Below are 26128 nucleotides of genomic sequence, written 5' to 3' on the forward strand. Positions count from 1 at the left end.
GTTTTTTGTTCTGCAAAAAAAAAATCTTTATGGTTTCTGCCAAAGCACTTGTTTTATATTAAAACATATTAAACATCAATATTAGCATTTTAATTTAATCATTTAATTGTTTTATAGTTATATACCACGATACTGTGTGAGAATTAGGTTGCATTATCAGACAGGCAATAACACAGTAGACAGAAAATAAATACTACACTGAATGCAGTAATAACAGGACATTAAAAGGTTAGTTCACCCAAAAATGAAAATAATGTAATTTATTACTCACCCTCATGTCGTTCTACAGCCGTAAGACCTTCGTTCATCTTCTGAACAGAAATTAAGATATTTTTTATCATTGCGAGCAAAGCCTTTCAAACTCTCGAATTCCATAAGGTACTAAAAACATATTTGAAACAGTTCATGTGACTTCAGTGGTTCTATCTTAATATTATAAAGTGACAAGAATGCTTTTTGTGCACCAAAAAAAACTTTTCAACAATATCTGTATGGGCCGATTTCAAAACACTGCTTCCGAGCTTTACGAATCGAATCAGTGAATCGGCGTGCCAAAGTCACGTGATTTCAGCAGTTTAGCCGTTTGATAGAAAATCCGAATCACTAATTCTAAACAAAAGATTCATAAAGCTCTGAAGCAGTGTTTTGAAATCGGCCATCACTAAATATTGTTGAAAAGTCATTATTTAGTTTTTTTTTGGCGCATAAAAAGTATTCTCGTCACTTTATAATATTAAGATAGAACCACTGAACCCACATGAACTGTTTCAAAAATGTTTTTAGTACATTAATGGACTTCAAGAGTTTGAATGGCATTGCAGTCTATGCAGGCCTCGCTGAGCCATCGGATTTCATCAACAATATCTTAATTTGTGTTCAGAAGGTCTTACAGGTGTAGAACGACATGAGGGTGAGTAATAAATGACATTATTTTAATTTTTGGGTGAACTAACCCTTAAGGTATACATTATAAATGAGGTACATAATACATTTATACATTATACAACGTACATATTACATTCCAGTGGTATATCATCTTCAACATACTGTCATATTTTGTGTAATAAAAAATTAAAATACTGAAGGATTTGAAATGTTGCCAAATAAAATACAATAAGGCTTTTATTATGACAGCTTGTAAAGGCCCTAACCCGGAACACTTCACGAGATGCTCACTGGTTCGCCTGCTTGCTAACCTGTTAGCATGGCTACTGCCTAATCACAAATACACTGCAGTGCAGTAGCGGAGAGGACAGGGACGGGTCGGCTCCACTTTTCCTTCACATTCTTCCATTGTTTGCGCTTTTCTTTTAATCGAAATGGGGACGCGAGACGACGAATATGACTACTTGTTTAAAGGTTAGTACATAGTATATTTGTATCGACGGTACATGTTAAAGCTGCGCTGATCATCGTGGTTATTGTTAGTTAGTGTGGTTTTATATTAAGCACATAAAGGCCAGCTAACCGGCTAGCTCACTTCGAATAGCACAAAACAACTCCTGCTCCTCGGCTGGAACTGTATAATTTTAGTGTTTATCGGTTTATGTGAAATATTACTCATTTACGGCGCACTCGCTCTATACAGATGTTGGTTAATTTAGCACACAAAGAACAATTTACCGAAGATCGGACCACACCTTGAAGCGGCTAGCTGAAGTTAGCCGATACGGTCGCTGGAGGGTTTTAACGGAGCAGGCGGAAATGGGAAACGGCCTGCATTCCCAAATGTTTTTCCTAGCCTGTACGACTGACTGACTTCGGTGGAAGACAAAGGAGATATCTGGGACGACTTCAACCATCGTTCACTTTCATTATATCTCTTTCCACACAATGAAAGTGAACGGTGACTGAGGCTGTCATTCTGCTTAACATCTTCTTGTGTTCCACTGACAAAAATAAAGTCAACATGTTTTGGAACAAATTTTGGGTGAACTGCCATTTTAAAAATAATTATGTGTCAGTTTAATGTTATTGTCTTTTGGTATGAACTGATGCGGCCTCTCTTTGCGTACGTATGTTGCTTATCGTTGTTGTTCTTTTTTCATGAAAGCATGTGAAATTTATCTTTTTAGGATAAGTTCCTGAAACAGTTTGTTTCCTTCTTTAGTCATCTTTTAAGTGCATTGGTTTCGCTTCTGTGAGGCATGCTGTCATCAGTTAAGAAATTCCGTGCTGGCGTGAATAGTAGTTATTGTAAACTAATCTAGTAGTTTAGTTATGTTCTGTGTACCTGTCTTTAAATAAGACTATAAGTCTGTAAGCTTACAATATTCACCACGTTCAGTGTCACCAGAATGTTACCAAAAATGGTCATGTTTCCAACATTGGCAGTCTTTTTTTAAACTTATTTAAATGCACTTCACTTTCAAAATTGGATGTATGATGTGGTTGTGACATAAGTTTCCAAATTTGAAGAGGTTTGTTCCTATATTTTATTTTAGACAGATGTCTCTTTGATTTATCACTCACACTCCCATTTAAAGGGATAGTTCATGCAAAAATTAAAATTGTCATCATTTACTCACCCTAATGTTTTTCCAAACCCATAAGACTTTCGTTCCTCTTCGAAACACAAATGAAGATCGGGTGAACTTGGTTATAGTGTTGCTCTGATGTTGATATCAAACCGTGATGTTTTTTATTTGAAAGTGGTCCTGATTGGAGACTCTGGTGTGGGGAAGAGTAACCTGCTGTCTCGTTTCACCCGTAATGAATTCAACCTTGAGAGCAAAAGCACTATCGGAGTGGAGTTCGCTACACGTAGCATTCAGGTGGATGGAAAGACAGTGAAGGCTCAGATCTGGGACACAGCTGGACAGGAACGTTACCGAGCTATCACTTCAGCGTAAGGCTCTAAAGCTGATTTTCCTCATATTACTGATACCAAGTATTTGTTGTTTAGTTTGATAAAGTCTAAAACCTGTGCACACCATTGTTAACTAATTGTTCTAATTCTATGATCTTAGGGAAGTTAACAGTACAAGATAAAATGATAACAACACAGAGGAACAATATTGTTAATCACTTTCAGAATGTTTTTTTTCCCTGTTGAAAAAGAGCCAATCAGAATCCACCTCACTTTTAAAGTTTGCGTATTTATAGCAGTCAAATATGATGTCAGTCAAAAATTAAAGTTATTTCAGAGGCGAAGCTAAACAATTAAGCAAAATGTATTTGGTTTAAAGTGACGTTTTTACACCTTACTGGAGAAATAACTGGAAATTATGCATAATTGCAAGTAACTAACCCTAACTGTAACTCTATAGTAAGTACATGTAGTTAATTAACATGACTCAGACTCAGCACTTATGAGTAAGTACAATGCAACAACGTCACCTTAAAGGGTTAGTTCACCCAGAAATTAAAATAATGTCATTAATTACTCACCCCCATGTTGTTCTAAACCTGTAAGACCTTCGTTCATCTTCAGAACACAAGATATTTTTAATGAAATCCAATGGCTCAGTGAGGCCTCCATTGCCAGCAATGTCACCAAACTTCTCAAGATCCAGAAAGGTACTAAAACATATATAAAACAGTTCATGTGACTACAGTGGTTCAACTTTAATATTATAAAGTGACGAGAATACTTTTTGTGTGCCAAAAAACAAAATAACGACTTTTCAACAATATCTAGTGATGGGCGATTTCAAAACACTGCTTCATGAAGCCTTACGAATCTTTTGTTTCAAATCAGTAATTCGGATCACGTATCAAATGGCCAAACTGCTGAAAATCATGTGACTTTGGTGGTCTGAACAACTGATTCAAAACAAAAGATTTGTAAAGCTTCATGAAGCACTAGATTGTTGAAAAGTCGTTATTTTGTTTTTTGGTGCACAAAGTATTCTCGTCACTTTATAACATTAAGGTTGAACCACTGTTGTCACATGAACTGTTTTAAATGTTTTAAGTTCCTTTATTAAAGTTTAAATTAACCTGCTGGCAGTGCAGGCCTCACTGAGCCAATAGATTTTATCAAAATATCTTAATTTTTGTTCCGAAGATGAACGAAGGTATTACGGATGTAGAACGACATGAGGGTAATTAATGACAGAATTTAAATTTTTTGGGTGAACTAACCCTTTAAAATAAAGTGTAACCATTGAATAATTCAGATTAGAATCAAGAAATGCATCTTGATTGCATGTTTATGTGTACTCATTGAGCACTCTTCAATTTTCCATTATCTTTCGATTTGTTCCCTTTTTCGGTCTACAGGTATTACCGAGGAGCTGTGGGGGCCCTCCTAGTGTATGACATCGCCAAGCACCTGACCTATGAGAATGTGGAGCGCTGGCTTAAGGAGCTCCGAGACCATGCAGACAGCAACATCGTCATCATGCTCGTGGGCAATAAAAGCGACTTGCGTCACCTTCGGGCTGTTCCCACCGACGAAGCACGTGCATTTGCAGGTTAGACCCACAGTAAAGTCTTAGAAGTGGAATTTATCTCCTGATGCATTACGGGAAGTGTGTATAGCCAGTATATATTGGTTTCTTTGCATACTCTTTCAACTGCATGTATGTTCCCTATGTTTGCAGAGAAAAACGGTCTGTCCTTCCTAGAGACCTCAGCTTTGGATTCCACCAATGTAGAGACCGCTTTCCAGACCATCCTGACTGGTGAGTGTGCTTTGCAAAAGTGCGTTTCAGCATATGCAGCGGATACTTATCAGCGCGCAAGGTTAAAGATGATAAACTTTTATTTTTGTAGCGGTCGAAGAATACATGAATAAAAAAACAGGCTTTGAGGAAATGACTGTGTTTTTGTCTAAAAGGAAGATTGATTGGCCGAAGGCCATATCCTTATGAATGACTCATCAAAAGCCCTGACTGGGTCGGGTAGGTTTCTCTAGTCTGACGTGACTGCAATAGAGAGTTTCCGTCGTCTTTTGCTCCTCTGTTTGGCTCCTGGCATCTGCAGAGGAAGAACAAATAATAAATGTTTCAAAGGCAAAGGCATCGCAGTCAGTTGCAATGCTGTAATTGTGTTTGCCCTGACATTAAGTAATAACTGTAGGGTTTATAGGCTTTTACGGCAACACAAAGTCCATATTCATTACCAGTTCGAAGAAGATCGTTATCACTGTGTACGTTGTCTTAGCATCAATATCTTTTTTCTGTCCCGTAGAAATCTATCGGATCGTATCCCAAAAGCAGATGTCTGACCGCCGAGACAATGACATGTCACCTAGCAACAATGTGGTGTCCATCCAGGTGCAACCTACTGAGAATAAACCAAAGATGCAGTGCTGCCAGAGCATCTAGCGGCACCCGTAACATAACCCAGCCCCCCCCTCCCCAACCACCCACCTGCAACACCCCCTCCCCTCCTCCTCCTCCTCTTCAAGACTGCTTTGGGTCTGAGATGCAGCTGCACAACTAGGCTTGAGCACAGAGGCTGGTTCCAAAGCTGGAATCTCAAAGGGTCACCACCTGCAGTCTGGACTATGCTTGTTTTTTTTCCCTCCTTCCTGCCATGGTAGGCTTTTATATTGCAGAATTTTAATAATCATTTGTGCCGATCTTCACTGAAATGTCTTAATATATAATTTCATTCGCAAACGTGTGAGGTTCGCTCATGTATGTCTATAGTAGCAGCCCCCCTTGTCACTGTCGTGTCTGGGGCGGAGGGGAGAAACGTGCAGTATTGGAGGTTTTGCTATATTTAATGTTGTGATTGTAGAGAGATGATGTACCTGATAGATGTTAGATGATGATTAGGGCCCAAAGACCACAGTCCTTCACCTTTCAGCCATCTTCCAAGTGTGGTTTACATTGCATGTACGCTCCCTTCATGCATTCGGCACTGGGCGGCATCGTGTCGCGTTCTTGATTTCACCATCGGGCCAACGGGAGAGGCCTTAAGGCACATGGCTACTGCGCTGTTTTCTCTTCGCCATCACGTGCTTCATTTGCATCGAGGTAGAATAGTGGTTTTAGTGCCTTTTTTGATGGAACGTTACACACGGACGCTTTCATGCATGTGCTTCAAACGCAAAACATCTCTTCTTCGGCGGTCCGTGCCAGTGCGGCGAGGCCTTCATCACACGCTAGAATCACGCTGTAATGTAGTTTTACCAGCCCTTTCAGTTGTTGTCTTCATATAGAAAAAGTTAAATTTGTAATAAACAATAATTGATGTCATAACGCAGAAAGATGATTTCCCGAACACAGGCACAGGTTCTCTTTGAAACACTACCACAAACCGATTCAGTATGAAATGAGGGAACAGACTTCCCCTAAACGTAACATTATCCTATCGCCACAACCTCAAACCCATTGTAGTTTTGCAGGTCACACTCTGTCGTTAAAGTCAGAACAGGAAAAACACGCAGCGGTGAATGGCGGCCGGCCGACGACCGCATCACATGAGAGCACTCTAGGGAACAGACTGGATACTTTCTTTCTTTTTATTGCACTGAATGTAAAATATCTCCCGCCACTACAGTTAATGATCTTAAGACCTGTAACTTGTATTTATTTTGTGGTAGTCACTTGAATCGAGTCGTTAGCCTTTAATCTTCGTGGCGAAGTGATGGGACTCTTGAGCGTTAAGACACAGTGTGATAATTTATGAATGTATTATGTGTTTTAGCCTACAAAAAGTCTTTGTCCTGATTCCAGCAGATGAGGAAGCTACCACAAGCTGTGATGCTCGTCTTCGCTTAATGGCTGTCTAATAAAATTTACTCAGTGTGACATAAAATATCAGTAAAGACTGAACTAATAATGCATGTTATATAACGGTCACCACGGGTGACCTCGGTGTGGAAGAATACCGTAGACCTCAGCATCTTAGTCTGCAACTCTCAACTGATTTATTTTTCTGCAAATTTCACTTTTGACTTTAATTACCCTAGCCCTAGGTAAAACAACATAGTTCGCTAAGATCATTCTCAACAGTATCAGAACACATTCCAGGTGGAATTGAAGGCCCTTCAAGGCTGCAATGTAATTACTGAATCAGACTGAACCGACATTACTGCATGCAAGTCATTTTACTGTTTTTAGTGAGTCTCCTATATCTTATAAGGTAAAACCCTAGATCTTATAAGCAGCACATTGAGGTAATACAGTACTTATCGCCATCAAAAGGAAAAGACCTGGTGATTATACAAGCATCAGGGTCTGTTTCTGTTCTTTTCGGACCCTGATTGTATGACTGTTCTCTAGAGGCAGGGGTCTCTGGTGCTAACAGGGGCCGGTGCCAATGATGTGAGGGTACAGATGGCACAACTATGACCTGCCCATGCACTGCACATAGCTGGTGTGTCCTAGTAAGATTACCCAGATATTACTTTTCTGACTGTCGGATCTTTCACGTATTGCCTCGAGAACCTTATTTCTTTTTGTTTCTTTTGTCTGCACTGTACTGTGATTTTATTTTGTATTGTTATGATTATACTATTACTCTGTCCACTGTAATTCCAATTTAAAAGAGCAAATAAAATATGTAGTTAATTCAACGTTTTTCTGTTACTTATCATTTGTTTAACCGTTCTTTAAAAGCTTTGAGTTGTCATGTAACAGTTTTATTACCTCATTAACCACTGCTGATATGCCCCGTTACTTTATTCCTTATTTTTCAAAATCATATTTATTTCAGTTCCTTAAGGCATGACCATTACGTCCTTATTTCTAAATTTAGTGAAAGTGGTTGGTTTATTTGAACGGGAGCAGTTATTTGACAGATAATGTTTAGTACAGACACACCAAATTATTATTTTCAAGGTAAATTAACTATATCAAAATCCTACACTGTCTAAATAAATTAAAATAAAACACTAAATGAATCTAGCATCACAACATTATAATGTACAGTATAATATAAAAAACTGTTAATTTGTTCATTAATACATTGAACAATATTAAACATTAAAGGGTTAGTTCACCCAAAAATGAAAATTCTGTCATTTATTACTCACCCTCATTCCTTTTCACACCCGTAAGACCTTCGTTAATCTTCGGAAAACAAATTAAGATATTTTTGTTCAAATCCGATGGCTCCGTGAGGCCTTCATAGGGAGCAATGTCACTTCCTCTGTCAAAAGGTACTAAAAAACCTCTAAATCAGTTCATGTGAGTACAGTTGTTCAATATTCATATTATAAACCGACGAGAATATTTTTGGTGCGGCAAAAAAACAAAATAACGACTTATTTAGTGATGACCGATTTCAAAACACTGCTTCAGAAAGCATCGAAGCGTTATGAATCAGTGTATCGAATCATGAATCGGATCGCGGTTCAGGTTCAAACCCGCCAAATGGCTGCAATCACGTGACTTTGGCGCTCCAAACTGCAGATTAGATACACAGATTCACTGTGCTCCGATGCTTCCTGAAGCATTGTTTTGAAATCGTTATTTTGTTTATTTGCCGCACCAAAAGTATTCTCTTCGCCTTATAATATTAATATTGAACCACTGTACGCACATGAACTGATTTAAATATGTTTTTAGTACCTTTATGGATCCTGACAGAGGAAGTGACATTGCTCCCTATGGAGGCCTCACGGAGCCATCGGATTTCAACTAAAATATCTTAATTTGTATTCCGAAGATTAATGAAGGTCTTACGGGTGTGAAACGACATGAGGGTGAGTAATAAATGACAGAATTTTCCTTTTTGGGTGAACTAACCCTTTAAAGGATTAGTTTACATTCAAATGAAAATTACCCCAAGCTTTACTCACCCTTAAGCAATCCTAGGTGTATATGACTTTCTTTTTTCTGATGAACACAATCACAGAAATATTAATAAATAACCTGACGCATCCAAGCTTTATAATGGCAGTGAACGAATATGAAGCTCAAGAAAGTTCCTCCATCCACATCCATCCATCATAAACATAGTCCACATGGCTCCTTGGGGTTAATAAAGGCTTTCTGAAGCGACACACTGCATTTGTGTAAAAAAAGTTATGAAGTAAAATATCTAGCTTCCGCCAGACCACCTTCTGTATTCAACTTATGGAAAAAACGAAACGGCTTTGCGTCAGTTAAGCTTTTTCTATAAGCTGAATAGGGAAGGTGTAGGATGTAGCATAAAATTTTTGAACAGCAAGAGTTTTATACTTTCTTCATAAGTAGAATACGGAAGGTGGTCTGGCGGAACTTGATTTTTTACTTCATAACTTAAATATGAATATTTTTTTACACAAACGCATCAGTTCGCTTCAGAAGGCCTTTATTAACCCCCCGGAGCCATGTAGAGTATACGTTTATGGTGGATGGATGCACTTTCTTCAGCTCATACTTGTGAACCCCGCTCACTGCCATTATAAAGCTTGAATGCGTCAGGATATTTATTAATATTTCTCCGATTGTGTTCATCAGAAAGAAGAAAGTCATATACACCTAGCATGGCTTGAGGGTGAGTAAAGCTTGGGCTAATTTTCATTTGAAAGTGAACTAATCCTTTAATGTTTTTAAAGATATAATATATAACGTAAACATTTCTTGAGATAAGTCAACTATACAGTTTAGTGGTTATTACATAAAAATATGTGACAGCCAAACAATGCAATTAACCAATGTCCTTCGAACAGGTTTCAAAAATTAGGACTTTATGTATTTTTATAAGCAGCAATTAAACAGTAAGAACATTAAATAGATTGAGCGATCTTGAACAATTCATAAAAGTGCACGAGGAACCACTACTGAGCTGTAGAGCTGATAGGATTGATGAAATGCTTTCCCCCCTTTTATTTATGAATGATTGTCACTATGTTATTGCTATTATGATGTTACGCAGCCACAAAACTCAAATCAAAGCTGCAAAGCCGCAATCATCAAACAAAGTGAAACACAAGGAATGCGACAAGTCTCCAAATCTATTTATACTGTTTTTAGGACACGTATGAGGTCTGTCATGGAGTCTATTTTGACATAAGAGCTAACATATAATGTCGACTTTATATATTAATACTGTGCACGAATAGCACAAGCACATGAAAATAATTGGTCACTATGGGTTTCATTTGTTCATGCTACTTTTTTCCCCTTTTAAATATGTTTTAACTTTTACACTATAAAGAAAACATCACTTGCACAAACAAGGTATAAATAAACATCATAAATACATAACCACAAAATAAAAACCTTTCAAGGCCTGCTAACAGATGTTTTAAAAATGTAAACATACAGAGAAGAAAAACTAAACATGATAGCTTTGTATAGTGTTACACAACTTAATCCCAGTTCATAAGACATACACACCCAATTAACTGATAGCAACAGTCATAAACTTCTATGTACAGTACAATAGAAAGCACCAGGTTGTTACACAAATGAGCAGTGTAGTGCAGTATCACAGAGCTCATGTTGACCCCAGGCTCTCCTCATAAACTTTATAAATATTTCTGAATGGTAGATGAATGTACAGTATTAAAGTCATGGTCGGTACTCCCTCATCTCATAATGGTAACCGTCTTTACACAATAAGAACTCTTATTATTTCTTATTTTAAACCATGCTTTTGCCTCTATGGTCCAGATTAAACACTCAGGGGTGAAAAAAGAGCACTGCCCTCTCACGGTCACCCCGGCTCTCGGTTTCGAGATTGATGCCATCTCCAAATTACAAGTTCTGGATCACTGAGTCGCATTGATTATCTGTTCCAGTGTGCAGAGCTCTAGTCTTTAAGAATCAACATAGTGAGTATGTTTCCATGAAAGCCTCTCAAATGCTCCTTTATTCCCTCCAAAAGTCTTTTCATTGACCTATAAGCAAAGAATGCTTTTCTACATTTGTATTTCCTGATTTTATATGCACAGCTTGTTATAAAACACCTCTGAGAGGGATGATGAATAATCGCTGGTGTCCAAATCTCGAGCTCTTGTTCTGGTATACAGTTCATTTCCCACAATCCTCGTTTACTCAACGGAAAGAGGAATACGGTCTCCACCTGTGTCATGTCCAGTTAATCTACTCATGCATCTGTATTTGAATGTGTGTTGGAGAGGAAGAGAGAGAGAGGTTGAGATTGTAAAAAAACGAGGTCTCGGAGCTGCCAGTCTTGCGTCTGTGTTTTTGGGGCAGGACTGGGCTCTACAGCAGGGAGCTCGGGGGGCTCTCTGGAGGGGGTGGGGTGTGTGTGGGGCTGTGGCGCATGGGCAAGATGTCGTAGTGGCTGGGAATGTGGCTGTTCCTCGGAAGGTCGTAAGGACTCTGGGAGAATCCGGTCGCCAGGCCGTTGGGTCCCTGAAGAACACTCACTGTCGGTTCTGAGAAAGAAAAGAGAGGTGAGCGGTTCAATTTCTCAAACTCTCTCTGAATCTTTCACACATAGCTCTCTATATGGTGTATATTTTTTATTCTAGAGATTTAATATGTTTCCCATTAGATATTTTGGCATCATTTATGGGAAAATAATGGGATTAAATATTGCCATGTGGCAACCTTGTACTACAATGGGAAATTTCTCCTTTAAATACATGAATTGATACTTTAACACATTCAAACATTAAAAATACTGTATTATACTGTATTTTGGGTCTCATTCACTAAAAGCTTAGAACACGAAGCATAAATTACATCTGTTATTCATGCATAAAACATAAATATGTCATTATAAACATTACAAAACAATTGATATGATAATATATGCCTGGCCAAAAAAAGTCACTACCTGAATTCAACTAGGTAAATAGGTAAGAACCTTCGGTCATACCAAAGTCCCTTTAAGACAAGTCATTTCACTCGGCGGCCATCTTTGAAATGCCTCTCGGGCATCCTGGGCATCATGCAATCTCTTTGAATGAGGAAACATCAAATTCTCCAAAACTGTTCGCCAACCTTACGATTAAATTTCATATTTGAAATCACCAATGAAATCTAACAACAACCGGCTCATAAATTTAGTTTCTAAACGCTCGAATCATGACAAAAAAACTGTATTTTTCAGGCTGGATCAAGCTAATGCGCAAACCTAAATGCCTCTTCGAAGGCGCGCGTCTGACTGTTTCTATAGAAACCAGTGATTCTAACGGCCGCTGAAGTGACGCGATGACTTTACCAGTCGGCGATTGGCTCTTATTTAGAAGGCGGGACTTATTCCGCCATATTGTGCGTTATACTTTCTCCCATTCAAAACAATACAAGTGACACGTCTTGTGTTATTATATAGTCTTTGGTCATACTTTAGATTAAGATTTTTGCCTCAATAAACTCCTAATTACTGCTTATTAATAGTAAGGTAGTTAAGTCTAAGTATTGGGTAGGATTACGGGATGTAGAATATGGTCATGCAGATTAAGGCATTAATATGTGCTTTATATGTATTAATAAACAGACAATATCCTATTAATATGCATGCTAATAAGTAACTATTTAATAGTGAGAATTGGACCCTAAACTAAAGTGTTACCAAACCTTCCATTGGATAATTACTTTATTGATTAATATGTTTCAGCTGGCAACAAGTTATTTAACCCTAACTGATGCAGTGAGTAACTTAAACAATCATGCCGGAAGAAATATCCTGTGGTTGTGGAAAATTGTCCACACATTATTAAAACCTGGAAGGATAGAGGTGAACCATCATCATCGAGGAAGAAATGTGGTCAGAAAAAAATCTTGAATGAATGTGATTGGAGATCAATTAAACGAAAAAAAAAAAAAAAAAAAATCTACAGTAGAACTCATGGCTATGTTTAACAGTGAAATTAAGAGCATTTCCACACGCACAATGTAAAGAGAACTCAAGGGATTGGGACTAAACAGCTGTGTAGACTTAAATACTTACCGGTGAGAAAAAAGGCTTCAATTTGCTAGGGAGCATAAAGATTGGACTCTTCGTGTGTGCTGGAGAAGACTTTACACAGTGGTCCAACTCTCCCATCATCAATACAAGATCTTGGCAATAAATGGTGTGTCACTGCATAAGCTTATCGAAACGATGCCATTGATGTAATCAAAGCAACAGGAGGTCCAATTAAATATTAGAGTGACTTTTTTGGGGGCCAGACGGCAGTGTCGTAACCACCATAGACATTGAGGGGAACAAGTCCCCCCAATAATTAGATATGACCAAATTGCCCCCCCATTTTTTTTAAATGTGTCATTTTTGTCATTTGTGTCATTATTTGCAAATAGTTCAAATTGATCACTTCATAACTACAATAGAATTCCTTGTAATTCTTTAATTATTCCTTAATTCCACGGTTATTCGCTTTGTTAATAAGCGACCTTATTCGTTTGGTTAATAAGAGTTCTATAGAGTCAGCAGCCATATCACCCTGTACCTGGATGGGAGACCTCCTGGGAAAACTAGGTTGCTGCTGGAAGAGGTGTTAGTGAGGCCAGCAGAGGGTGCTCACCCTGTGGTCTGTGTGGGTCCTAATGCCCCAGAATAGTGATGACACTATACTGTCAAAAAACACCGTCCTGCGGATGAGATGTTAAACCGAGGTCCTGACTCTCTGTGGTCATTAAAAATCCCAGGATGTCCTTCGAAAAGAGTAGGTGTGTAACCCTGACATCCTGGCCAAACTTACCCACTGGCCTCTGTCCATCATGGCCTCCTAATCATCCCCATACACTGATTAGCTTATCACTCTGTCTCCTCTCCACCAATAAGCTGGTGTGTGGTGGGCGTTCTGGTGCAATATGGCTCCCGTCACATCATCCAGGTGGATGCTGCACATTGGTGGTTGAGGAGATTCCCCCTTCAATATGTAAAGCGCTTTGAGTGCCCAGAAAAGCGCTATATAAATGTACGGAATCATTATTATTTTTATTATAAGTGAGTTTGTCATTGTACTGTTTTGTTGTTGTGTTTTTAATTAAGAATAATAATGAACCCACCGTTCAAACAATTGCAGGCCACAAATTGCTGCTAATTCAAAAGCAAAAGTAATATCTGCATTCGATTTAAAACTCCAATGTCCCAGTCTCCATGCTACACTAATAATAGTAGTAAGGCTTTACTTTTTACGCTGTAACGAAAAATGAGCAACCCCTGAATGTGTCTTTCCACAGAAATTACTGCAGTTTGTTTTTCTCATTAGTGCTTCCAAGTTTTCAACTTCGTACTAAAACTGTATTAACAACTCGTGTGTTTTGAGAGAGAAAAATGAGAAAACTGGAGAGCTTATATAAGAAGGAAGTACTCATTTGCTTTCATCAGACTCACCCACGTCATAGACGTTCCTGCTGGCAGTGGTCAGGGTTGTGCTAGTGCTGGAGCAGAAGGTCAGGTCTCTGTGCGCAGGAGACTTCATCTCCACGTAACTGCTTTCAGTGTGCTTGCAGGCCAGGCTGGGTGGATCTCGGATGGTGGCGTACGGGTTCTCACTATTTAGGGAGCACGAGCTGGAGCTACACATGGAGGCCTTTATGTAATCTACACACATTACAGAAGAGATATTACTCACATATTCATTTTCTTGCAATGTAATCACCACATCATCCTCTGGGAGAGAAAAATTTAATAAATGTTATTATATATACAAAGAACTATAGGAAAATTAAGTTGCGTTCAAGACAATCTCTAGTCAAAGCTGCAAAATAAGCACTTTTCCACAATGAACTGTTTAGAAACAGCAACCCAGAGTGGATTTTTCCAGTGAAATCCTGTTAAACCGCACTGGAAAATCATGTTACAGCAGTTAACATCTAATATAGCTGAAGAAGAGTTAGTGTAGAGAGTAAAAAATAGACGCTGGCTGTATTGCTTATGTACATCATCCAGAAATAAAGAGGAAGAGATTAAGTTGTGCTCTGTAGAATAAAGGAAGTGATGACACAACAGAGTATTTATAAATCTTTTGCACAACTGAAACAGAAACTCATTTGCAAATGAGGCACAAGCACATCCAGGATACAGTGTGATCACTGTATAACTGACTTGACTAATCTTCAAAAACCATTCTTTTCATTCTTTTTAAAAACTAATTGTTAAGGGACCACCACAAAAATGGAAAGGGACATCTTGTGTATAGATAGGTGTCCATTTATTGTTACATGAGCAAATGTCCAACATGGTTGTTACCTTTGGCCATTCGGGTGGTTTTGTTGTCCCTCAGTGTAAGTGTGTCTCCTCTTGATACTCCTAATGAGGCACATGAACACACATTCTCAGTAAATCATGACTCAACAACATAAACAGATGATTATAATTGGTAAAGCTCCACAGAAACCTCCCAATGACATGACATGGCATTTTTAAATTAAAAATACAGTAAAAAAAAACAGTCATAAGGGTACATTTTTTTTAAATTTATACATGAATAAAGCTGAATAAATACGCTTTTCATTAATGTATGGTTTGTTAGAATAGGGCAATATTTGGCCAAAATACAACTATTTGAATATCTGGAATCTGAGGGTGCAAAAAAAAAAAAAAATCTAAATATTAAGAAAATCGCCTTTAAAGTTGTCCAAATAAAGTCCTTAGCAATGCATATCCACTCATAAAAATACATTTTTGATATATTTACGGTAGGAAATTTACAAAATATCTTTCCTTAATATCCTAATGATTTTTGGCATAAAAGAAAAATTGATAATTTTGACACATACAATGTATTGTTGGCTATTACTACAAATATACCTGTGTGACTTATGACTGGATTTGTGGTCCAGGGTCAAATATATAAAATCAAATTCTACCCAAATTTTGCTTTTTTACAATTTTTTAAAATTAATTTTACATACATTTTCAAATAAAACAATGTTTACACACATATATTTGTATAAATAATCAATCTAATATATTCTAATCTAATCTAATATATATATTTATATATCTGTACATTTTCTAGCACAAATTAACATTTACTGAAGTTGTTTCCAACGACTACTTTAAGCACACAGGGGAACACCTGAAGTATTATTGTATGGTTGATGGTTGGATTATTTGACTTTATGATGAAGATGTTATTGCAATTAGCCAACAAAATGTCATTAACAGAAAACATGGAAAGGCAGGCAGGTAAGTAAGATGAACTCTGAAGTCCAACCAAAAAAAAGACAACACACATATAAAAGCAAAAACAAGCGCTTAGGCAATACCCAACTTAGTCACTCTTATGAGTATTATGAGTTAACCTTTAACCAAATCACATCTCTACTCATCACGTTTCTCAGCTGACTACCCAGAGATACTGACATGCCTTTAGGGTGACGTCAAGATAGATAAATGAAAATGCTCAAACAGTGCACTGAATCCTCAATGATAAAGCCAGTGGAATATTAATTTGGATTGACTCAGTGAATAGTCTCCATGGTGACATGACAGCAGCAGAGGAACAGTGTGTGTTCACTGTTCAAATGGGTCTTTCCTCTATATGTAATGTAGTTTCATCTGTTTAAAGAAGACAACCATTTATACTTTCACTTGATTTGAACTCAAAACTGTCCTAATTTACTTTAACACAGATTCCTTGTCTTACGGTGAACGATTCAGTAAGAAGACAATGTCTTTGTAATCTTTATCAAAATTTAACAACTTTTGGCTCAGGCTTTGAAATAACTTCCCATTTATAAAACAGGCTGTCATCTACAAGTTTACATTACAGCTCTCATAAACACTGTGATCAGAAATCAGGGAAATTTCCAATAACAAGGTGAAATTACTTCATGGCCCTATTTCACTTCCTCTATGGACTTGCAAAAGAATATGATGGAAATACCCAACCCGAGTCTCTGAGGCCTCGTATGCCCTGCCGAAGCCTTATCAGCAGACCTGCAGGTAGACATAATGGGGTGAGGTGGCTTGGGGATGGGAAGTCAGAGAGGTAATGAACTCTCTCCCCCCTACTCTGAGTGACCTTGGATAATATAGGTAAAGCCTGACCTTCCACCACGTGCATGTGCCACCTAAAGTAAGGGCTTATTAGAAACGCAGCAGGCGGAGGTCTTGCTCCAGTGCCAGAAGCGCCGTCTGGTGTTCGTTGCAACCCCCAGGAATGAGTAAGTAGTTTAATTCTCTGGTGCCTCAATGGAAAACAAATGTCTTATTTGTTTTGGAGAACAGGCTCAGCGGAGAAAAGAATGATATATCTGATCCATTTCAAAATGCATGAGTACTTTTGTCTGAAGGGAACAGATAAAAGATGGTTTGAATAGGAGGTGAGATAAGAAATTAAGTGAGGACACTGACCCAGGTCATTGAGATTGCAGTACGCTCTCCATTCTGAACTGTTCCTGTCTCCTTTCTAAAGGGAAAATGAGACAAAAAACATCAAAGACACTTTAAAAAACCATTGTCCTGACAGACTTGATGAAATTGTGCAATACAGGGATTCTTGACCTTTTTTGGTTTCATTAAGACTGAATTAAGCTATAAAATTTATCTCACTGGCGTGATTACGTAACTTGCAAATTATTGTCTGAAGAAAACAACAAATTTTACTTTTTATTTTTACAAGAACTTTAAAGGCATAATATGTAAGATAAGGTTTTTAGATTATAATATCATATCCATAACCTTCGATTTTCAGTTTTACCAATATCGATCTAGATTACTGCACAGTGCAACAAGTCTATCATTGCAGCCACCGTGCGAACGCACAAAGTAACATTATAACAACTTTCAACACACTTAAATGTATTTAGTATGACTGTTTTAACCATGTAAAACAGCTCTGCGTTACCCCTCATACACAACGAAAAGCGGGAAAGCAGCTGACTGAAGCAAAAGCAGTTCAGCTCCGCTGAACTCGAGATCGGTGTGCATTGCAGGGGTCTATCATTAGCATTTGCTCCACTGGTCTCGTCCCGCTCCCACGGCTCTCACCCCGTCCTGCTTCATATTACCATATTGTTAATAAAACTTTAATACATTAGCTCATCCATGAACATGATTTCTGCCCATCAGATTGCTTTCCATTGGCTGTTGAGGAGAAGATGACGACGTCATCAAGCTATGCTTTTGTTTTAAATAAGGTGAAAATTACTTTTTGTGCCTTTAACACATCATTTGGTCCCACCTCACTGGTAATAACCCTGTCTAATGTACACTACGGTTTAAAAGTTTGGGGGCGGTAATATTTTTTATGTTGACCAAGACTGCATTTATTTAATTAAAAATACAGTAAATATTGTGAAATATTATCACAATTCAAAATAACTGTTTTCTATTTTAATAAATTTAAAAATGTAATTTATTCCTGCGATGGCAAAGCTGAATTTTTTCAGCATCATTCCAGTCTTCAGTGTCACATGATCCTTCAGAAATCATTCTAATATGCTGATTTACTGCTCAAGAAACATTTCTTATTTTTATCAATGATGAAAACAGTTAGCACATATACTGTATAACTTAATATTTATGTAGAAACTGTGATATTTTTCAGGATTCTTTCATGAACTGAACATTTATTTGAAACAGAAAACTTTTTTAACATTATAAATATCTTAGCTGTCACTTTTAATCAATTGAATGCATCCTTTTAGATAAAAAATATCTTACTGACCTCAAAATTTCTAATAGTAGTGAATGTCACACAGCGTGTCAAAGTCTGGCATTATAACTATAAATGCACAACTTTATATGCAGCTTCGGATCATTATTCCATCTTGATGCAAATTAATGCTGATTCCTCCCTTCAACAAATAAGCCTAAAGGAGTGAATACGCAGAGTTCGCCCTTGTTTTTGAGTCATGTTGTAGGATATGTATTTTTAAGTAATATTCGAAGAACAAGAGCAGCTACTATGGCCATAAAATGATGCTTGAAAAATACAGTGTTTGAAAATGGTTCATCTACCGAACCTACATGGAGTCGTGACCCTAATGTGCTCACCTTAAGAGTGAGAGTGCCATCCAGGTTGTTTGTGATGGAGGATGAGATGTTGCACTGTGCCACAGTGTGGTAGCTGGGATTGGAGAAGCACTGGCCACTGCTGCTGCTCTGAGACGTTTCTAGATTGAGAGAGCAAGTAGTGTTCAAAACTCCTATATATCGTACTGTACAAGTATACAAACTCCTGTCTGATAATGCATGACATCCTGTTAATGGACAGAAATTCATGATACTTAATGGAACTGGTGGAGCCATTTATTGCCACATCAATAAAACTAGCATCTATGCAGCTGGCATTAAAAAAGACCATAGATACGCAGTATTTTCAGATTATTAAAATATACTTCAGCAAAGGTTATCAGAATACAGTATGAAAAGTGTGGTAGCACTATGGAAACCATAAAGCAATGCTGCTTTTACTGTCAATTACTGAGCAGACAGAAACGCCACTTCACACACCATTCAAAAATATGTACTATATAAGTCATATTTGTAAAAAGCATCTTAAGTTGTTCACAGCAGCTTATTCAATATATGATGATTATTCTCAAAGGAAGTTCTCACCAGAGAGGGAGTAGTCAGTGTTGGTGACACGCAGGGCAGGTGTGTATGAGACACTAGGCATGTCCTGGCCTTTTTCTCTCTGTCTCTGCCTGAACCAAACAAACAAGCTGAGCATGGCCATGATGATCAGGAGCAGGAAGATGATGCCCATGACAGCACCCGCGGACTGGCGCTCTGAACCCAGGGCGGGACTGATCTTAGTGTATGGGTTCAGCTCCTCCATCACTAGAGCCGCTGGGACACAGAATATGATTATGCTGAAATCAAGTACAGTAGATTAGAGTACTTCATTCCAACAAGTACAGGTACAAAAGACTTCTCTTATGCATACTAATCTCGTTTCATGTATGATAGCAGACATCACAAAATTTTCATGGTGCACTTCTTCATATAATATCAAAATCTTGTTTATTTTACTTGTGGTTGCCAGGGAGTTACTATGCAGGCACTATGGGTTTGAGTGGTTGTTAGTGTGCTGCAATGTGGTTGTTGGTGAGCAGTGTTAGGAGTAACGCATTACAATTAATGCTAGTTACGTAATCAGATTACTTTAAGTAACTAATAAAGTAACACATTACTTTTAAATTTAATATCTGAGTTACTTTTTCAAATAGGTAACACAAGTTACTTTGTTTTCCCTGACACCTCTGCTGTCCCCATGTTTTTAGAAATTGTGAGCAAATGCAGAGGCGTTGTGTGTATTGTGTGAACATGATTGTTGGTGTAGTTCTAGACTAAATGTAAGCTTGCATTTACTCATCTCATTTGCACAAAAGCAGATTCATAAATACTACAATTAAAAACTATAATTAAATATGTTAAATTACACAAATATACTTTATGTATTTAATCTCACTTTATTAACCAGTGTCTTTGCTGCTGACCTTTGATGAACCAATTCAGCCATATAGCTAATAATCAAAATTACTTTAGATAAACAACACATTTGTGTTTCATTTTTTGTTTTTCTTGCTGAAGACTGTTGAACTTTACTCTGCTATGTCCTGTTCTTCTACAATCCAGAATGGCATCATAGCTATAAGGTTTGTTTGAGCTGCGCCCTCTACTGTATAGGCGTGAATTTGCATTTCCTTCAGCCTGAGGCTAATACATTTCACTTTTGGTGTGAAAGGGCCTTTAAACTTGCAAAAAATATAGCTTTTTTTGTTTGTTTTGACAAACATCAAGCCCAGCCCAGGTGAGAAAAAGTAACACAAAAGTCATGTAGCATTACTTTCCACAAAAAAGTAATGCAATTAGTTACTTTTTTAGGGAGTAATGCATTATTGTAATGCATTACTTTTAAAAGTAACTTTCTTCAACACTGTTGGTGTGTTTATATGTAGTTCACAAGATGTTCTGTGTGGTTGCAAAGAGTCTAAAGGCCCGTTCACACCAAGAACGATAACTATATTTGCGCCCACACCAATGAATGTTAACAGTCTGTTTATTCTAAGCTCACGCGCTGCGGTTTCAAAGTGTGTACGACATGTTTTTGTTGTTCTTGTTGCATTTAAATGGCTTTAACCAGCAGATGTCCTCAGCATGCAATGTTTCGAGTGAATAGCTAGTGTAATCAAATCTAACTGAATTTAGCCGACAAAGTCAATATAGTGGAAAAAAAACAACGCCTAATCTTTTTCACTGCAACAAAGGAAGCGAGACAAAAAAGAAACTAGCGCTGGTTACCTGAGGTTATTTTATGTTACATTGTTTGCTAGCCTGGCATGATGATCTCATCGTTGATACTTCTCAACAGTTATTCTGAGGTTATGACCGATTGTTTTCCATATATCCATTTTCTTTTAAAAAGGTTTGACTTGTCAAACAGTTGTGACTTTTTCTGGACCTTGGCGATTAAAGGTGCCCTAGAATCAAAAATTGAATTTACCTCGGCATAGTTGAATAACAAGAGTTCAATACATGGAACAGACATACGTTGAGTTTCAAACTCCATTGCTTCCTCCTTCTTATATAAATCTCATTTGTTTAAAAGACCTCAGAAGAACAGGCGAATCTCAACATAACACTGACTTTTACGTAACAGTCGGGATCATTAATATGTATGACCCCAATATTTGCATATGCCAGCTCATGTTCAAGGCATTACACAAGGGCAGCCAGTATTAACGTCTGGATCTGTGCACAGCAGAATCATCAGACTAGGTAAGCAAGCAAGGACAATAGCGAAAAATGGCAGATGGATCAATAACTTACATAACTTACATGATTACATGATATTTTTAGTGATATTTGTAAATTGTCTTTCTAAATGTTTTGTTAGCATATTGCTAATGTACTGTTAAATGTGGTTAAAGTTACTATAATTTATTACTGTATTCGCGGAGACAAACCGTCGCTATTTTCATTTTTAAACACTTGGAGTCTGTATAATTCATAAACACAACTTCATTCTTTGTAAATCTCTCCAACGGTGTAGCATTAGCCCGTTAGCCACAGAGCATATAGCTTCAAACTCATTCAGAATCAAATGTAAACATCCAAATAAATACAATACTCACATGATCCGATCCATGCATGCAGCATGCATGACGAACATCTTGTAAAGATCCATTTGAGGGTTATATTAGCTGTGTGAACTTTGTTTATGCACTGTATAACTGCACTTATAGTCGAGAGCTCGGGGGGCAGGGAGCGCGAGATTTAAAGGGGCCGCAGCCTGAATTGGTGCATAGTTAATGATGTCCCAAAATAGGCAGTTAATAAAATTAATTAAAAAAAATCTATGGTGTATTTTGAGCTGAAACTTCACAGACACATTCAGGGGACACCTTAGACTTATATTACATCTTTTGAAAAGACTGCACCTTTAACTTCTCCGCAATGTCGTCTGCCATTTTAAATGCGCGAGCCCTTGAATTTGATTGTATTCTGATAGGCTGTCAGTGTTTTATTGTTCAACAGCTGGGAAAAAAAATCATTCTGAAAGTGATCCCAATGATATGGTTATCGCTATAGCTGTGGTGTGGACAGTGCTATTCATTTATAGTTATATTTTATATTTATCTTTATAGTTATTATGCTTGGTGTGAACCTTAAGTGGTTGTTAGTGTGTTGCTATTTTGTTGCTAGAGTGTTCTATGCAGTTCCTAAGGGCCTGAGTGGTTGTTACTGTGTTAATATGTAGTTCCTAGTATTCTTTGCAGATACTAAAGGGTCGGATTGGTTAACATGCTGCTATGTGGTTGCTAGTGTGTTCTAGCTGGTTGCCAAGCACTTGCTATGTGGTTACTTTGAGGCTCAAGTCAAAAGAATTTATCCAGTTTCTTCATTTAGTATAAATGTTTGGAATTTTCCATCAAAAAGGACATAAAAGAGAGTGTTACCCTGGTCACAGCGGATTCCTTTGTATCCCGGGCTGCAGTAGCACGTTCCGGTCACATAGTCACAGGTGGCGTTGTTCATACATTCACACAGCTGCTGACAGCCATAGCCAAAAGTCCCGGGAGGACACTCTGTACAAAAACACATACACGAACACAATTAATCAAACACCCCCGCTAAACACTGTGTAAAACAAGCACTCAGACAAATGTTGTGATCGACTGCCTGAGATGGTGGATGGGGAACACATACACAAGCATGCACACACACACACACACGCACACACACACACACAGATCATCAATTACAACCATCATCAACCTCATCAGGGCAGCTGAATGTCTCTTTCGAACTGACATTCTCACAACCCCCTAACACAAGAACACAACATTCTTAAAGAGGCTACAACACTCACTCTGTTCACAGTTGGTCCCAATAAAGCCAGTCCGACAGGCACACTGGCCAGTGATATGATCACAGTCAGCTCCATTTTGACAGCGGCATACTTCTGCACAGTCTCGCCCATAAAACCCTGAGGGACAGCCTGAAGGAAAGAGATATCCTGCTACATCACATTAACCTACAACACACAGTTGGTGTATGCTGATGGCACCAGCAACCGGAAACCCAGAGTGTAAAAGAAGCTGCAACATTCGAATCCGGCAAATGACCAGAATTTATTGTAACATGTACCTAATTTAACTTTATTAGCATGGCAGTGTTTCCCCCTTCACAACGGCCTCGGACACTAATAGCAATTCACAGACAAACACAAGTACATTACATAAGTACACAAACACGCAAAGACAGTCTGTCCACTAAAGATAACAAGCCTACTGGAGCAAACATTGCAGCAAAACACAAACTGATTTCATCACCCCTCAAGAAAGAGTTATCACTGCTATCATAAAAAAAGAAGAAGTTTCAAACAGATTGTCAGCAGAGGAGGGATCAAGAAATGATTGACGTAATGAATGAAAGATGGATTTTGTTTTTAGCAGGCGTGATGCTGATGGTTTTTGATTTCAGCCTAGAGCAAGGTCATCTAATGAGTTAAATGACTGACATGAAAAAACGTGCATTTATTATTAAGGACCACTCTGTGGCATCATAACATCATGAGATTTCACAACTCTCTAGTGCAGTTCTGAAATACTGCCAACAGATGTCACTGTGTCACTTTATGTTCATTACATTTGCGGGAGAGAGTGTTTGTGTGTATGTATAACAGAGGTTTGTTTGTACATCTAATAACTGTGAATGTGTGTGTATCTGTGTGCGAGGGAGACTCACGCTGTGTGCAGTAGAGGCCGGTCCAGCCCAGGCTGCACCTGCACTCTCCGTCGTAGGCACTACATTGGGCTCCGTTGTGACAGTTACATGAGTTCAAGCAGTCAGGGCCCCACTGGCCTATGGGACAAACTGCGGAGCCAGAGACACCGTCAGATAAAGACTGAGACACATGTGTATTGTGTTTTAATATAAAACACGCGTGTAATCTCACATTTATAGGCCCCTAATTGACATAACATGTATACAAAATGATGCATTTGATGTAAAATTTGCATGTTTTGCAAATAAAAAGTCAAAATAAAGAGGAAATCACATTGAAATGAGGGCCGTAGCTACAGTATAGACCTTTTAGTCAATTTAAAACTGAAAATATCACTGTTTTTTTGAATTACAGTAATAATTGAAATATTTCACTTTTCCCACAGCCAATCCTCACCCCATTCACTTACAGCAAACAGTGTTAGATTAACAGCTCGAGAGGGGAGGGAGAAGAGCGAATAAGCGATAAATTCTCCGGGACATTGTTGCTCTCGTCTCTATTTCATATTGCCGCTCTCCTGCGCTGTGTAAATTATTGAGAGTGTGCTATCAAGTAATTTATTGAGGAAATTGTTGGTCTCCATCAGCGGTGCTTGTGGGGTATTTGTCAAAATAAAATGGACATGGTCATGATTTACATGGCACTATGACATGAGACGCCCATGAAAGAGAAATGGATGAAAGTGGATGGGACAGAGTAGTGGGACTTAACACAAAGAGTGGGAGAAATAAAAGGGTGAAACAGAAGACAAAAACAGAGAAAGACAAATTGGTTCATACTCTGTGAACAGTCGTCTCCAGTCCAACCTGGGAAGCACTGGCAAGAGCCGTCAATGGGGTTGCAGGTGCCATTGTTAGTGCACAGACAGATCTCAGCACAGGCTTTCCCGAATTTGCCACTGGGACACACTGAAGGGACACAAAGCACAACACTTAAACCTGTATGTCATTCTTTCAGTGGTAATCATAGAATATCTATAGGATGCTAACAATGCTTTTTATTCCTTACACTGATATTTGTCCACAGTAATGTTTTGGAGTCAAACATTTGCATTCAAATTACAGATCTTTCAGCAGCGGCACTAAGCAAAATGATTGAAATGATGAAAATACTAATGATTATTTCTTATATTCTACTGCAGTACCATTCCCTTTTGAAAAGACAAAATGCTCTTGCAATTATTTGATAAAAAAATACAGTAAAAATAATAATATTGTGAAATATTATTACAAATTTAAGAATAACTATAACAAGTTTTCACTTTTAATATATTTTAAAACATCACTGATTCATGAGATGACAAAGATGATTTTGTTTTGTGTCACATGATCCTTCAGAAATAATTCTATTGTATTGTATTGTACTTCTACTTATTATAAATGTTGAAAACTGTTGTGCTGCCTAAAGGAAATTAAATTTCTAATTAAGTCCTCACCCTCATGTCGTTCCAAACCCGTAAGACCTTCATTCATCTTCGGAACGCAAATAAAGATTTTTTGATGAAATTCAAGAGGTTTTTTTTTTTTATCCCCCAAACAAAGCAACGTAATTACCATCATTCAAGGTCCAGAAAAGTAGTAAACACATCCTTAAAATATTCAACGTGACTACAGTGGTTCAACCTTAATGTTAAGTGATGAGAATACAAAACAAAAACAATGGCTTTATTCAACAAATTCGTCTCGATTTCATTAAAAATATCTTAATTTGTGTTCTGAAGATGAACAAAGGTCTTTACGGGTTTGGAATGACACGAGGGTGAGTACTTAATGACAGAAATGTCATTTTTGGTTGAACTAACTCTTTAATGTTTTTGTGGAAACCATGGTTTTCTTCTTATATAGAACAGCATTAATTTGAATTAGAAATATTTTGTAACATTATAAATGTCTTTACTATCACTTTTGAACAACTGAATGCATCCTTGCTGAGTAGTAAATTATTAATTCAACCTTTGAACAGTTGATCCAGTGATTAAAAAGTGAATAAAAGTAATTGAGAAGAATTCAGGTTAATTGTTTAGTGTACTTAAGTACTGTAGTTTTCTGAACTTTAACCATTATACTGTAACATCTTGTAATTCACCATTTAAAACTTTTCATAGATCACAGATGTCATGATTTGCGTTTT

General features: G+C 37.7%; 2 protein-coding genes across 3 annotated transcripts in view; one reads left to right on the forward strand and one right to left on the reverse strand.

The window, feature by feature from the left end:
* Nucleotides 1-1201: 1201 nt before the first annotated feature.
* On the forward strand, nt 1202-7474 carry rab11a (RAB11a, member RAS oncogene family). Its single transcript, XM_067390319.1, has 5 exons — nt 1202-1359; nt 2653-2848; nt 4225-4418; nt 4548-4628; nt 5137-7474. The coding sequence occupies exons 1-5, from the start codon at nt 1320-1322 to the stop codon at nt 5271-5273; spliced, it is 648 nt and encodes a 215-aa protein (XP_067246420.1). The 5' UTR covers nt 1202-1319; the 3' UTR covers nt 5274-7474.
* Nucleotides 7475-9411: 1937 nt separating this feature from the next.
* Nucleotides 9412-26128, reverse strand: part of megf11 (multiple EGF-like-domains 11) — a 142174-nt gene continuing 125457 nt past the window's right edge. For both annotated transcript variants that reach the window (XM_067389286.1, XM_067389287.1), the window contains 10 exons: nt 24778-24906; nt 23959-24087; nt 23081-23209; nt 22668-22796; nt 19321-19554; nt 18757-18875; nt 17113-17167; nt 15001-15060; nt 14143-14352; nt 9412-11233 (listed from right to left, as the gene is read on the reverse strand). In XM_067389286.1, the coding sequence (XP_067245387.1) occupies nt 11058-11233; nt 14143-14352; nt 15001-15060; nt 17113-17167; nt 18757-18875; nt 19321-19554; nt 22668-22796; nt 23081-23209; nt 23959-24087; nt 24778-24906 (1370 nt within the window). In that variant the 3' untranslated portion in view covers nt 9412-11057. The remainder of the gene's footprint in view (nt 11234-14142; nt 14353-15000; nt 15061-17112; nt 17168-18756; nt 18876-19320; nt 19555-22667; nt 22797-23080; nt 23210-23958; nt 24088-24777; nt 24907-26128) is intronic.

The sequence above is a fragment of the Chanodichthys erythropterus genome, chromosome 7, assembly GCF_024489055.1.
Source record: "Chanodichthys erythropterus isolate Z2021 chromosome 7, ASM2448905v1, whole genome shotgun sequence".
NCBI lineage: Eukaryota > Metazoa > Chordata > Actinopteri > Cypriniformes > Xenocyprididae > Chanodichthys > Chanodichthys erythropterus.